The 14,735-nt window shown below is 48.0% G+C and overlaps 2 protein-coding genes across 2 annotated transcripts in view; one reads left to right on the top strand and one right to left on the bottom strand.

The window, feature by feature from the left end:
* LOC122380562 (SWI/SNF-related matrix-associated actin-dependent regulator of chromatin subfamily A member 5-like) overlaps positions 1-14,735 on the bottom strand; it is a 23,458-nt gene extending 8,723 nt beyond the window's left edge. The window contains exons 1-15 of the mRNA XM_043363813.1: positions 14,525-14,735; positions 11,476-11,520; positions 11,171-11,325; positions 10,318-10,450; positions 7,583-7,689; positions 7,016-7,157; positions 6,175-6,641; positions 5,722-5,887; positions 4,116-4,256; positions 3,583-3,777; positions 2,894-3,175; positions 2,175-2,420; positions 1,682-1,795; positions 1,333-1,449; positions 989-1,088 (exon numbers count right to left, since the gene is read on the bottom strand). Coding sequence (XP_043219748.1) covers positions 989-1,088; positions 1,333-1,449; positions 1,682-1,795; positions 2,175-2,420; positions 2,894-3,175; positions 3,583-3,777; positions 4,116-4,256; positions 5,722-5,887; positions 6,175-6,641; positions 7,016-7,157; positions 7,583-7,689; positions 10,318-10,450; positions 11,171-11,325; positions 11,476-11,520; positions 14,525-14,578 — 2,464 coding nt within the window. The 5' untranslated portion in view covers positions 14,579-14,735. The remainder of the gene's footprint in view (positions 1-988; positions 1,089-1,332; positions 1,450-1,681; positions 1,796-2,174; positions 2,421-2,893; positions 3,176-3,582; positions 3,778-4,115; positions 4,257-5,721; positions 5,888-6,174; positions 6,642-7,015; positions 7,158-7,582; positions 7,690-10,317; positions 10,451-11,170; positions 11,326-11,475; positions 11,521-14,524) is intronic.
* Positions 7,999-9,813, top strand: LOC122380564 (tektin-5-like). Its single transcript, XM_043363815.1, has one exon. It carries the CDS (start codon positions 8,145-8,147, stop codon positions 9,582-9,584), a length of 1,440 nt encoding a protein of 479 aa, XP_043219750.1. The 5' UTR covers positions 7,999-8,144; the 3' UTR covers positions 9,585-9,813.

Raw genomic sequence — 14,735 nt, 5'->3', positions numbered from 1 at the left:
GTTGCAAGCTCGATTATGCTTCACACTATTCGAATACGTTAAAGGGACCCTCCCACTTTCAAAAAAGTTAATGAATTGGCATGAAAGTGATGTCGCTCGGTTCAGAAAGAGCAAAAACGAATATCTACCAAATTTCATCGAAAAATATTCACCGGTTTTCAAGATATTAGACTTTTACTTTTGTTTACTTTTTGGGATCTCCGCTGTTCCTAGCGACTTTATTTGAAAGTGCGGCATTTGTTGCGCGCAAAGCAGCATATACCACCGCGTGCTACAAAACGTTTTAGTCAAACATTAAAAAATCGTTAGATATCTGCGATGACGTCACACATTCAGAGGGGTATTCCTATGCATTAGCCCCTCTGAATCAAAATGCTGCAATTTTGAAATTCAATATTTCCGATTTAAGGCATTTCTCGATGTTGTGAGTGCCGAAACCGGTAATTGTGAGCCAGGGACCCCATTTTGGCTATCTCAACTCAAATCTAATGTTAAGGTGGGAGGGTCCCTTTAACACGGCGTACTAACGCATCAAAAAAATACTTTCATGTATATTGCGGACGCAATATTAGACGCTCAATCATTCGTCTTGACATGTATTTTAAGTTAGACTGACGCGTAAATAAAACAAATTAATAACTAACAAAAAACATCCTGAAAACAGCCAAAACAGATGAAAGTATTTTTGCGTCTGACCTTAAAAAAGGTCAAAACGTATAAATTATGCTCCGCGAGAAAAGCCACGTGAAATAACACATTTTGTTCAGAAGAAACTAAAAATGTTTAGGGCACTTTCAGAGGAACAGAACTGAAATTATCGCCTGGAACTAAAATAACGTTTAAAGCACTGACAAAAATATGTGAATTCGTAACATAAGCAATGCTGCTGGCATGAAAACTGGCCTAGAAAAGCTTGCTTTACGCTGGATGAACATGTTTCTCCAGGCACTGGCAACAACAGTCCGATGAAGCATGAATGACAGCTCACCTTCAACGTCTCTGGAGATGCTCTCGATGTCATCGCGGCCGTACTTCTCATTGGCCTTGATGAACTGGTTGAAATCTCGTTTGGACCAGTTGACGAAACCCTGCAACACGACAAAATCAGCCATGTCTGTATAATGTTTGTATATGGCACACGACAGTGAAGACTTTCCAGTAGGTTCCTCATGAATATCTACAAACTTCAGCAGACTAGACAGATACCTTCGTGATTACCTTATTAATATAAAATAATGTCGAAATAAATAGCCAGCAGGGCAAACAGCATGACCTAACTTCCAGCTAATTTTGACTGGAATTAGATGCAACTCGTAAGCATGACGTACGCACCTTTGTGAGTAGCGCCTCCTTCTCAGCCTGGTCCTCCTCAGTGAGCGCGTCTGCCTCGTCAATCTTCCTCTGTTCCTCCGCCACGTCCACCGAGGGGTCGTCGTGGTTAGGCGGCACCTGCGGACGTACAAAAACGGGCAAAGGGATAGTGAGGAAAGTGGGGAGCTCACAGAGGGGTTGTTTACTTCAAAAGTATCCGCGGCGCAACCGCAACGGCGGGGCAAAGTGCAGCGGGAAAAAGCCTGTACAATCGTTCACGTCTTGGAAGTTGAAACACTATTCAGGTGTAGGCAGAGACATGTCGAGTTACACGAGAGCCGTTGCGCGGGTGTGTCGCATGGGTACTAACCTTGTATCCGAGTGTCTTTCTGAAGTGGTAGATCTCCTGGTCAAGCAGTTCGAAGAGCCGAGGAGGGAAGAACTGGAAGTCCTGCACCTGAGGCTGCTTGGGCGGACGCGGCGCCTGCAACAGAAAGTAACTGCTTAGTCAACGAGCAATATTGACTGGTAGAGTTGAAACTAGCTGTGATTAACTGTAGCCCCAATAAGATAAAATGTTGGCACATTTTTAATGCAAATGCAAGTCTCAGAGAAAAACACGATAAAGTGCGGTACTCTTCAAATCTGAGTACGTAGCAAAATACCAAGCTGCTTCACCCGTAACCTATTACTAGCATATCACAGAACACTCCCCTCAAATGATCGCCCCCCCCCCCCAACCTTCAACCCCTCCCACCTGATCACCTCATAGCCCAGCCTCCTCCTGCCTTCACCCATTACCCCCTCCCCCTCCCCGGTCCCCATCCGGCCGATGAGGATATGTCCCCTCCTCTCGTTCCCACCTTGGGCGCCTTGGGTGTGGCCGTCTCGCCCTGCCGCAGCGCCTCCTTGAAGTACGCGTCCACCGCATAGTTGGCCTTGCGCTCGCGCTTCGGCGGCTCAATCCACATGCCGGCCACGTTCTTTTGCTTGTCACGGTAGTTCTCGCCCTCGAAGTTGTACAGCGATTGGTCCTCAGACGTGTCCAGAGTGAATTTGCGCAGGTTCTCCTCACCCAGTTTGCTGAGTTTCTCGTTCAGCTCCTCCGTCTGCCGAGGCAGAGTCAGATAACCGCGTCAAAATACATATCACTGACTACTGACTAGGTAACTATAAAAGGTACACTGACAACATTGTGCACGGGACAGGCCGTGCAGCCAATCAGGCAGAGATCAGGGCCACGGAGTACCAAGACGGTCCATGAAACATCAGGGGTGCCTGGTTAGTTACCAAGAAGTCAGACGGCTATAGGGTGAGGCCAAGGCCAGACTGAGACGGGTGATCGTCCACCACTCACGATGTACGCAGTAGACAGCCGAAATGAAACAAAACAAACACGCAGTTCGCGCAACACCGGCACAAACAACAAACCACATGACCGGAAGACGTTCCCATGAAATCTGCAGACCAAAATACACTCGCTTTCTCATGCTTCAAGCAACAACAATAATCACACAGTCTAACAAGAACTGAGCTGACTTTCACACATCACCAACCGTCTCTTAGAAGCCAGACAACGTACCTTTTCCTCTCCCTTCTTCAAAATCTCATCAATGTCCTCATCGGTGATCTCAGAATCCTTGGAGGCGAAGATGTGGTTGGCACCGTATCGGATCATGCCCAGCATCTCGTCCTTGTTAAGCGCGTTGGTTTTGCTGTCGGCCAGGCGACCCTGCTGGATGACCATTTTGTCGAGACGCAGTTTGATCTCTGCCTTCTCGATGATTTTCTCTTCGACGGTGTTCTCCTCGATGAAGCGGAACACCTTGACCTGCTTGGTCTGGCCGATACGATGAGCTCGGTCCTGTGGGACAGGGGGAGGGTGAGGGCTAGTTATACGTAGGCACTCCGGCTGACGGCGCTAAGTGCAGAAGCGGCGACCTTATGACGCAACTCGGGGTGACTGGATGACACAACAGTCCACTAATTGACGGAACAGTCCAGAATATTATATGCGAGCAGTCAATGGCCAATAAATATGTCAAGCCAGCGTCTCTGAAATCCGACATAGCCAAATCAAACTGACATCTGTAAGCATATTCTCTGCACTGACAAGTGTTTCCTGTTTACGTCCATAAATTGGCAAGAAGTCCCAGCTCCCTCTACGCCCCACTCGATCGCCACTCCACCCTTCTCCCTCCCAATCCCACCCATCGCACCATTCTCCCACCCTGACTACCCCCCCCCTCCCCATCCACCTATCTCGCTCACCATCGCCTGCAGGTCCATCTGCGGGTTCCAGTCGCTGTCGTACAGCAGCACAATATCGGCAGTGGCCAGGTTGATACCCAGACCGCCGGCGCGCGTCGACAACATGAAGATGAACTTGGAGGAGCCGGGCGCGTTGTACTCGTCGATCTGCCGCTGCCGGTCCTCGTGGGCCGTCTGACCGTCGATACGGCAGTACTGGAGACAGAAAAACGACTGAGGTCAGCGACAATATCCGCGGCTGACATCAAAAAGTGGAACAGAGATCGGAAAGCCATAAGACTGAAACAATGCTACGAGAGCTGCAGAGGAGAATACGCTACACAATACACATGTACCTAAATGTGTACCCGGGAATCAGTAGTAGGAACCGAGTGATTGCACTATTGATTCCCACCCAGTACATTGGAAATATTCAGAAGTAGAAACACCTTGTTTATTGGGGCCTAAATTGTCCCCTTTTGCTAACTAGCTTCATAAGGGCGGTGTCCTCTCCATTATCAATCGACTTGATAAGCGTTATAGTCGACACGTACCGAGAAGCCCTTCCAGAAGCAGTAGTCCTCGAGGATGTCCAGCATGCGGGTCATCTGGGAGAAGATGAGCACGCGCGAGCCCTGCTCCTGCAGCTTGGGCAGCAGCTTGTGCAGCACCACCATCTTGCCGCTGTTCTCCACCTGGACGAAAAGAAGGGTTCGATCAGGGTACATGGCATTCAGATGTGTGCGTCGCACCACGGTAATAATACCTGGGCAGTCGGCAAAGTTTGCCGTTTTGGCTAGTGGCTGGTTTAACCCTCGCCGGCCGAGGGGGGGGGGGGGGCAGGGTTTTTTCGCGATAGCGCCGAACACGCTGGCGATAGAGAGCTGAAACTTGGCATACCTGACCTTTGATCCAAGCCGCATCTTTTGACACCAACCGCATTTTTGGGTTAGGTCAGGTCACTGACCTATGACGTCATAAGTGAACCTCTGCACGGTCTTCAGATGTCGCAACTTCGCAACGCCCTCACTGCCAGAGGAGATGTCACAGGGAAATGAAACTTGCAGGATCTAGTATCCATTATGAGTCTCACAACTTGTATATCTCGGATTTTTCCTAAAGGTCATATGAGGTCAGGTCATTTTCGTGACCTCACCATTATAAGTCAATGGGGAAAAATGAAAACTGCTATTCTGGCGCCGGGAACGATCTCCAACTATCTCAAGCACACAGAATCGTGATTTGATGCACTCTTTGCAAGGTCAGATGCGTCACTTTTGCAATGTTGACCTTGCGTGACGTCATTTATGACGTCATCAAGGTCATATTAGTTTTTCGTCAATAACTCTTGATCAAATTGAGCTAGCGAGTCGAGAAAGCCACCAATGGACTCAGGAAGACCTGCCGAATCGAATGACATGCGACATGACCCCTTTCGACCAACTTCGTGACCTGGGGGTGCTGACCTGACCTTGACCTGAGGTCAACATCCCAAGTTGACCTGACCCGGACATAAAGTATATCATTCGACGCGCCTGAGCGAGGCGAACACGATGCTGCCAAAATCGCGGCTCTGTGGCCGTTTTTTGCGAAGTTATTCACCAAAAACTGAACCGTACCCTGGGGCACTTGACCTGACCTCAGAGGTCACCGGTTGACCTAGGACCTTAAAATTGGGTACCAATCTCTGCGTCTCGTAACGGCGCACACGCTCGTTTTTTCCGCGACGCGCTAGCTCCACCAGGGGCGAAACGGCGAGGGGGGGGTCGTACCCGCCCCCCCCCCCTCGGCCGGCGCGTATGTAGAAAACCAATAGGTCCGGCGAGGGTTAACCAACCAATTGTGGCACTAACATAGCTAGTCAAGTGTCCAACAATCACTAGATTCACCTGCTTTTCATCAATCACCAAGAGTGACAAAAAATTAAGCGATGTGAAGATGGTCTAAGTTAACCGCTACCCAGAGTACCCTGAGCAGTGTTTACTGTTGACCAACTACATAGTAATCGGTGTTGCAGGGCGGCCCCAGACCCACCCTCAGAGTTATTAGGTGAGTTACTATACTCTATCTATAGCTTACCAGATGGTAGTCGGTGGTGTAGGGCGGCCCCCAGCAAACCCCTACCCTTTATCAGTGCTAGTGAATAGTTAACAAACTCACCAGATGGTAGTCGGTGGTGTAGGGCGGTCCCGGCTCGGCGCCGTCAAACAGGTACGGGTGGTTGCAACACTTGCGCAGCTGCATCAGGATGTTCTGCAGCCGCATCTTCTCCTGCTTACCGGCACCGTTCACGATGTCAATATCCTTCATCAGGATCTTGGTGTACCTGCCAGTCAGTGCATCGTTGGTCAGTAATCGCACGCCATCAAGCCTCCTCTCGCAGCTTAAGATACGTGAAGTGAACATCGAAATAACTATCAACTCAAGATAATTGAAGTGAAACATATTTGTCTCCAAATATCGAGTCATATATGTCAGTGACGGGCGAAAGGAAAATCAAATTTGTCAATGTTCAGTGCCATGTCCTATGTCCATGCACTTCAAAACTGGGACGTTGGAACCCTGAACAAACAGCCCACATAACTGCAAAACGGGTCGCGCTCGTCCACTCACCACTCGCGCTGCATCTTGCTGAGGCCGATGAACACCTTCACCTCCTTCTTGGGCAGCAGGCTCTTCTCCACGTCCAGTTTGAGACGGCGTAGCAGGAAGGGCCGCAGCACTGCGTGCAGCCGCTCCACCAGCGAGTTGTCACCCAGACACTCGTTGGTGTTGAACCAGTCGTCGAAGTCCTCGGACGAGTTGAAGACGTCGGGCAGCAGGAAGTTGAGCAGCGCCCACAGCTCGTGGAGGTTGTTCTGCAGCGGTGTTCCCGTCAGCAGGAGTCGGTTCGACGTCTTGAACTCGCGGACGATCTGAGACAGGAGCGACTTCTCGTTCTTGATGCGGTGAGCCTCGTCGATGACCATGTAGCGCCAGTTGAACTTTTTGAAGACGGATTTCTCCTTGATGCACATTTCGTAGGAGGTGATGCACACATCCCATTCGCCCGGCAGCAAGACGTCGCGAATGAACGCGTTCTGCGGAACGGACACGGCGGAGAGCCGGGAGTCAGAATGCCTTTCACGGGCGACGGTCGTCAACAAAAATTTAAAGTCAATCAAAGACCCGACAAGTGCTGGCACTCAAATAAACCCGAAAATGTCACATATAACAAAACTTCAAATATCCTAATTCCAGAAAGCTATATTCAACTATTTGATGATTCTTTAACCTTTTGTGCTCAGACTAGTTACAGTTTTTGCGCTCCTTAAGCAAACTACAAACATCTCGTTGTCAGTTATGAGAAACGACCATAACAAATGACGAGTTACATGTTACAATGTTTGTAAACGGCATGTTGCAAATATATGACTATGGTAAGACATCTACACAATAGACAGTTTCCGCATACCCTGGTCTCCTGGTCTCCGATGAGGCAAACCACGCGCATGGAGGGCACCCAGCGGACGAACTCGTTACGCCAGTTGGCCAGCGTCGACTTGGGCACAATCACCATGTGAGGTCCGTGCACGTTGCGGTAGTGCTTCATGTATCTGCGGTTGGGAAAAGGTGGGAGGGACGTTATATCACTCACGAAGTGTTGCGAAGTTTAGGAACAACGGGAGACGATTTCAGTGAAAAGCGGATAGAGTTACACGTGTTGCCAACTGCCCAGTATGCCGAGAAGTAAACAAAATGCGACAGAGAAACAAACAAGACGTTATCAGTTTATCACAGTATGAATAAATAAGAAACTCGCACGACCACGACAAAACAATTGCGAGATAATCAGACTTGGGAAGAAGCTCGGCGGTGGCTCATAACTTTGAAAATGATGGGAGGGTGTTGTTACGTGCAGTAAAAGATAATCTTAATGATTGTCGCATACACCGAAATTAGTCGAGATGACTGGCCAAAGCGACATGTTGACAAGAAGAGGTCGATAAGACCGATCTGAGATGGATCCGAAATTACTTACCCGAGCAGGGAGATGGTCTGCAGCGTTTTTCCCAGACCCATCTCGTCAGCCAGGATACCGTTGATGCCGTTCTCGTAGAGACCAATCATCCAGTTCAGGCCACGAATCTGCAAAGAAGCAGGAAAAAAGTGTCCCAATAAGTTTATAAGACACTTTTGTTTTACTTCAAACGCAGTTAAAACTTGATTTTTTTTTCGAGCACGCAACACAACAGGAAAGCGCATTCATGTATGCATGCATATGCGTGTTAGGTTCCAAAATATGTTAATTTTAGTTAACTTACTAAAAAAACTACACTGAAAATGTGAAACAATCAATGAAATATCGCCCTGTTGATGAAAAGACCACGTTGAATTATTGACGGAGCTTCACAAAAAGCATAGCACGCGCATTCGCCAGCATAATTTTTCAACTGACAATTTTTACGACAAAAGAAGACAGCTCAACTCCAACGAAGTCTCTGTTTACGAACTCGAATTCGACCATCAGTCACTTGACAAAATTTCTAACCGGGCCTAGGCCCGTTGTACGCTACCATAGCCCGTAGTACCCAATTTGTAAAATGACGACCACATATAAAACCGAGCACAGGCAGCTGGGCGACTGTCGATGTGGAGAGAACGTTCGAACTCTCGATTCTGGATCGCCCTACGACTACTCATTCCGAGGTAATGTTACATCCGACAAATATTCTCCAGGAGTCAGCATTCCGGCTAACGCCACCTCCCTGTGGGAGCGAACTGCTCTGGGAAAGCATCCGCTATGTCCTCCAATTCGTGCAACGCCGCAGAAAACATTTCACAGCAAGTACACCATGGCAGACTGGCAGCAAACAAATTTCGATAACCTCAACAACTCTGAGGGAGATAGAAACGTAGGGGAGCACGTGCGGTGCGACGCCCTCCGTACCATGAGAAATACGACCTGTCTAACAACATCTGGGCAGCGCGACTCGACCCAGCGACTTGGCGAGCGGCTAGGCGACGTCAGCTATTGGCGGAACGAGGTATTACACGAGCTGGAAATGAACGTCATCGAAACACAGAAAATGGAGGAGACGAAGCGTCAGGCCGAATGCTTGAATCGGGAACTGGAGAATCCCCTCAAAATCGATCAAGAAAGCTTATACGCACGAGAGCAGCGGATGGGCATCGACCTAGTCCACGACTGCGTCGAGATCGGCCTAAATCGTGAGGTTGAGGTAATCAAATGCTTCCAAGAGCGAATGTGCCGCCTACTGCAGCGGATAGCGCAGACGCTTCAGGAGCTGCGAGACGCCCGGAACTGTCTAGAGCGCGACGCCCTGGACAAGTTCGCCACGATCAACATTGACAAGTACGCGCACGGCCTGAACAACAACTCTCCAGGCATCGCCCTGTACCCGGGCATCGAGCAGTGGGACAAGACGATGAGCACACCCGAGTCCTGGCTGGACTTCACCATCCGGCTGGTGCAGCGCTCACAGAACGCTCGCGCAGAGAGCTCGCGGCTGCGCGCTGAGGCTGAGAACCTGGTCAGTGCCTCTGTGGGCGAGCTGTGGCAGGCTTGGAACAACACCAACGAGGCGCTGGCGCAGCGCATCCAGCAGACCACCGACATGAAGAACAGAATGCAGGCCGAGCTGTCGCGGCTGACCCAGGAACTGGCCGACCAGGAGAAGCACCGTCAGGCGCTGCAGAAGGCTCTCGGCGACAAGTGCCCGCCTCTGAAGGTGGCGCATACGCGGCTAGAGCGGCGCACCCACCGGCCCTGTATGGAGCTGTGTCGAGACAACGCCATGATCCGTCTACAGGGAGAGGTGCTAGACCTGTACGGCAGCATCGACCAGCTGAAGCAGAAGTTGGCTGCCGTGGAGGCTACCATCGCGGCGCTGCTAAGCAGAAAGAATAGGATGGAGGACGAACTGCAGATCAAGACCAACTCGCTGCTGATTGACCGGGAGCGCGTGCTAGGCGCGCGACGAGCGTTTCCCATCACATCTGTGGTCACAAAGTGCCAGTAGTCTGTCCGATCCCTAACGTCCCTGTGCTGATAAATTGTCCGCGTGTGTGCAGATGTCGTATTAGTGCTCTGCCTCAGAGTTCCTACGGACTAGAGACTTCTGAGGCTGACGTCCTAAATCAGAGTTGTTTCTTGTGGTCGGAACAGAAATGACATAATAAATTTAGCAACAGTAATCTAAAAACCCATCAAAACAGTAAATGAAAAGTAAACAAAAAACTTAAAACAAACTTCGTCAGGCACGTCTGAACACTGCACCACCACGCCACGAGCCGTTAAATACCTAGATTTGATATGTGGACAGCGCAGACATGCATAGCGCATACATTAAATGGATTACAAAATCGGATTACTGTGCAACGGAACAAAAACTATAATACTCAAGGGCCAGGTGGCAGACAAAGCTACACGGAAAAGAACCAGAAAAAGCATATGTGGAGTATACCGCAAGAAACGCGTCACAATCCCCGTGCCATTCCGTAAGCCGAGTCCTATTCACTTAATCGTGCCCGCAGAATGCACGTCACGGTCTCATGCATCAACGCAGTACCGTACAGTCGAGGAAGCCTCCCAACTACACGTCAGTCAAACGGTTACTAAGCAGTAGGCAACCCGGAGTGGTATCACTAACTAAATTCCGTCCCTCTTAGCACGCAACTTCTGTATTGTATTGTATTGTATTGTATTACCGTCATGGACAATCCACACGGGGCGTGGCGATCCGTCCAACTCACCTGGTAGTCTCGCATCTTTCCGCCCTTGACGTAGTGAGGCGACTCGTCGAAGCGCACGATGGCCTTGGTGCCCTTGCTGGAGGCAGCCAAAAGTTCCTCATCCTCGTCCTGTTCGGTCATCCGATGGCGATGGCTGTGAAGACAGAAGGCAGGGGTGTCAGTGAGGGCTCTAGGCCTAAAACTGTGTCACTGGCAGGCTGACAGGGGTGTCATTTGTCAACGAGAGTTATGGGCCTCATACGGTGGCGGTGGCTGACGTACGGAGATGTCCGTGAAGGTGGATTACAGTGGGGGGGGGGGGGGTTGGTCCTCATCCGGTAGCAGTGCATGCCGGGGACGGAGGACAGGGAAATCAGTGAGGATTTTAGAACAGGGCCGCGGTGAGTCTATTAATTCAGGGCTGTAGAGAGGAGTCGGAGTCGATAGGAGTCGACAATTCTGGCCGCAGTCGGAGTCAGAGTCGATGGTTTTGCCACCGACTAGAGTCAGAGTCGGTCGGGGTTTATTTTTGGAGGCCCGAGTAGAGTCGGAACTCTAAGTCATCGAAAATCCATCGACACCGGTAGCCCTGTTAAGTATAGTAGGACGTGTTGGCAGAACTGATGTTGAAATATAAATAAAACGGCGATGAAACGATTCGGCCTAATACAAGTCAGCTATTTGGCTATTCGACCTGACGTTAAATGAGCATAGCCCGTAATAGCACATGACACGACCGTTATAGCTCGTCCGCCCTGAGAATTAACTTCGAGCCAATCCACCTGCTCGATTGCATCAGCTTTTTGCCGATAACATACAGAGATCGGTCGGTTCTTATACTAATGTCTCCTAATTGGCATGCTGGAATACTTACTCTCCATCTTGCACCTCCGACGTCTGCTTCTTGGGCCGGCCCGGTTTGACTTTGAGCGGTGACGACGGCTTGTGCTTGCCCGATGCAGACATGAAATGGGCGAAAATCTCCGTCTGTTTGAGCAAGAAGTCGAACCTCTTGGAACGATCCTTTTCCTGGCAATGTAAAACGAGTGTGTCACACACAAATAAGGTGTGCAACTTCCGAAATAAACTTTGATAAAACAGGTCTATGCCTAAACATTTAAGCACAATCAGACTGACAATAAGTTATCTTTAAAATTTCAACAAACATAAAACACTTACCCTAGAAATTTCATAGGTGTCGCTTCCTTTTTCTGATGATGCATTCTGAAACAGAACAAAAGGTTGGAAAATACATTACTTACTTGTCAGTGACATGGAAGGGCAGTGAATACAGGAAGTGTTGCCTATTTCAATGTTTGCTGTCTGGCTGATACATTCCAGATTAGAGGTCTTCAATTCTGAGATTATGTGTGTATGGGAAGACAATGGGAGGACAATGGGGACAAAGGACAAACATTTGGGTCATCAGTGACAGATAGACTCATGAGGACTGCACACAATGGGATCGATCTTAGAAGAGACAAAGTTGGCCATGTTTTAGAGCATTTTCTTTGAATTAAACTGTTATTGAGCAGTCACAGAAATAGCACATCTTATGCCACATGTTTGTCAAAAGTCAAAAATGTTAACATGATGAATACAACATGGCTGGCTGCATAGGGATTTCAGTGAGTCTCTGGCTCAAGTATTCTGCCATAATTTTGATGCAGTGCTCTTCAAACTGTTGAATGAAATCATTTTGTTTCTTGTAAGTTCCATTTGCATATTCTGTGATATTTCAGGCAAATCTAAAGCCTCAGAACAAACCCTATGTAAAAGCAACTAACTTGTCTGCAATCTGAGTTGCTGTCTGAAATTCTGGTTGCTTTTGATAGTCATGAATTGCAATTCTATAGAACAAAAATGCAAAAATTACTTATTCATCAACCCCACAAAAGAACTTATTGACCATCTAAACAGGCATTTAGTTTTAACCTTTAAAATGTTGGTCATATTATCATGCCATCAGTAATACAAATCACTCAAGTCCTGGGCCCTGTTCTAGCGTCTGCGGTCCCATGGATCCAGCAGTAGGTAAACAAGGTGGGGCTTAGCTAGAGACCAAGCAGACAAGAATCGCATTCTGAGTATAACATCACACTTCCTACAGCCCCCGCAGCAGCTTGAGACCAGCCGCAGGGACACTGACATAAACTGTGCAAGTGAGACAAAATATTGTGGATTTCACTCTTTGTGTCAGTGTAAGTCAGTAGGCGGAACTATGGTCAAGCGTACCCATTTTCGGGAACGCATTTTCGTTCCCATGTTTGGGAACGATAAACCCAAATATGGGAACGCCATGTAGGCATTATTTAAAACAAGAAAAAGAACCGTTAAATGACGTCCAAAAAATATAAAACGATCGTGAACCGCCTGATATTTGTCTCAATATTGTTGGGAAAGAGTTTGATATTGTAAGGCCCATCGTAGTTTCAAATCGTTCCCCTATTTCTAAAGCAGTCCATCATCCGGGCCGCGAGCCCAAATTTGGGAACGCTCTCGTACACTGGCGCTGCAAGCGTTCCTTATTATGGGAACGGCGTACCCAAAATTGGGAACGATTTCACCGACGCCTTTCAGGGGCTCTTTTCATTAACAAGCATCACGTGCAACGCCGCAAATTATTGTTAACGCAACAATCATCAGATGACCTTTCCGGCAAGACCGTCGCATGTTTCGCCCGGTCTTCTGCGCTTTTATTCCCGTCGATCTCGCAGCGGGCACGCCCCCCTCTACAGGATTACGTAATTCACAACGCTCAGCGATGTTCAACAAGGTCTTCCATACCTATATCCACCGTCCGCGCTGAGGGTGGAGACATGTCAAGCACCTGTCTGTTTATCACCGATAGTTGACGAGTACAAGGAAGTATCCAAAAATGGGAACGCTGAATATGTCACACCCTCAAAACACCTAGTCCCAATGAAAATCTAGTTTTTTCCTTTCTTGATGAGTGTAAGTGGCAAAAGGCCTGGTAGGATGGGCACGAGGAATTATCGAAATCAGCATAAAAATTATAAATAAGCCACACAGAGCGAGCTATATAAGAGAAATTCCCCCAAAACGATCACGCTTAGAAACACGGAAGACAAAAACCGCGCTCATGACGCTCCTTATAAAACAACTCTAAACAGCTAGCATCCAAATAAAATATGTCTTTCCGGGATGATAAAATACAGCTGGATAATTTTCAACCGCTTAAACTGAGTTTACAACAGTAGCTCGGTAAATTCACTCACGTTCCACGCGGTCGTCCGCCCCGACACAAAAGTCAACAATATTACCTCGGGACCGTCCGCGTCTTCGCTTGCATTTGTCAGCATCTGGTGTCGATAGTATGAAAGTTCATAACCAGGCGAAAATTATTATACTTTACCTCAAACTAAAAAATGCTTCATTTTCCTTAAAATTGCATGTTAAATGTCGTATAACCCATATTTCCACCATTCTGTCATTTTCAAAAAATCATTAAAAATATCATTCCACGGTCAATTTCCTTGTTCCACGGTCAGATTAAAGATAACTTTATGGAGATTTAGTAGATACTTAAATCAGCGTGCACTTTTTTGAGACGTGATGCACTTTTGAGTTTTAGTGGGAGAACGGCCGAAAAATTGCCTTCCGTTCTCATAAATGGGAACGCCCGTTCCCATATTTGGGAACTCCGTTCCCAAAAATGGGAACGTTCCTATATTTGGGTACTCATGACCATAGTTCCGCCTACTGAAGTTGGCATTGATTCTGTTTTGCAATAAAGAAACAAATAATTAAAAATGGTACGAACAAAAGTATATAAGTCATTGCATAGCCATTAGGTACATAAAGTTTTACCTACAGCATCTTTGTTCAAAACAACTCGCAACTACCTACTTCATGTTTGTCAACAGCCGCAGCTGCCAACATGTTCAACCCAAGCTGCAGGTTGACCTAACCAAAATTAGGCTCCTCCACCGGCCCCAGCCGTAACAGCCACAGAGCACTCGAACAGGGCCCTAGATGATAGTGACAATTCCAGAATTCAGGTGAAAAATTGGTTTGGAAAAAGCACTTTGCCTTAGCCCAAGATCAAACAGCATGCCATGTTGCAACACATCCCATTATCTTATTTCTGACAGCTGAGGCATGAGTTTATAAATGACCATAATTTATTTATTGAAACATTTAAGGACCGAATCATGGAATACAATAATTGAGAAGCAGAAAGGCAGCCTGACAACTTTCCACATACCGACTGATTCTCCGACTCCATTGGAGTGGGACTTTCTTCTTCTCGTTCGGACATTTTGCCAACTGCTTCTTTTAGCAAGGTACTTTCCTAAATTAAATCTTCCGAAACCAGCTATCTACGCTCTTCCACCGGCAACCACACAGGGCGCGATGCTGTAAAAACAAAAGCAGCGAATTTAGGCATATGTGGCTCGCTATTTTTGGCGCCCGGC

Source organism: Amphibalanus amphitrite, unplaced genomic scaffold (genome assembly GCF_019059575.1).
Source record: "Amphibalanus amphitrite isolate SeventyFive unplaced genomic scaffold, NRLGWU_Aamphi_draft 000101F_arrow, whole genome shotgun sequence".
Classification (NCBI taxonomy): Eukaryota; Metazoa; Arthropoda; class Thecostraca; order Balanomorpha; family Balanidae; genus Amphibalanus; species Amphibalanus amphitrite.
This window is presented reverse-complemented; position numbering and strand designations above follow the sequence as displayed.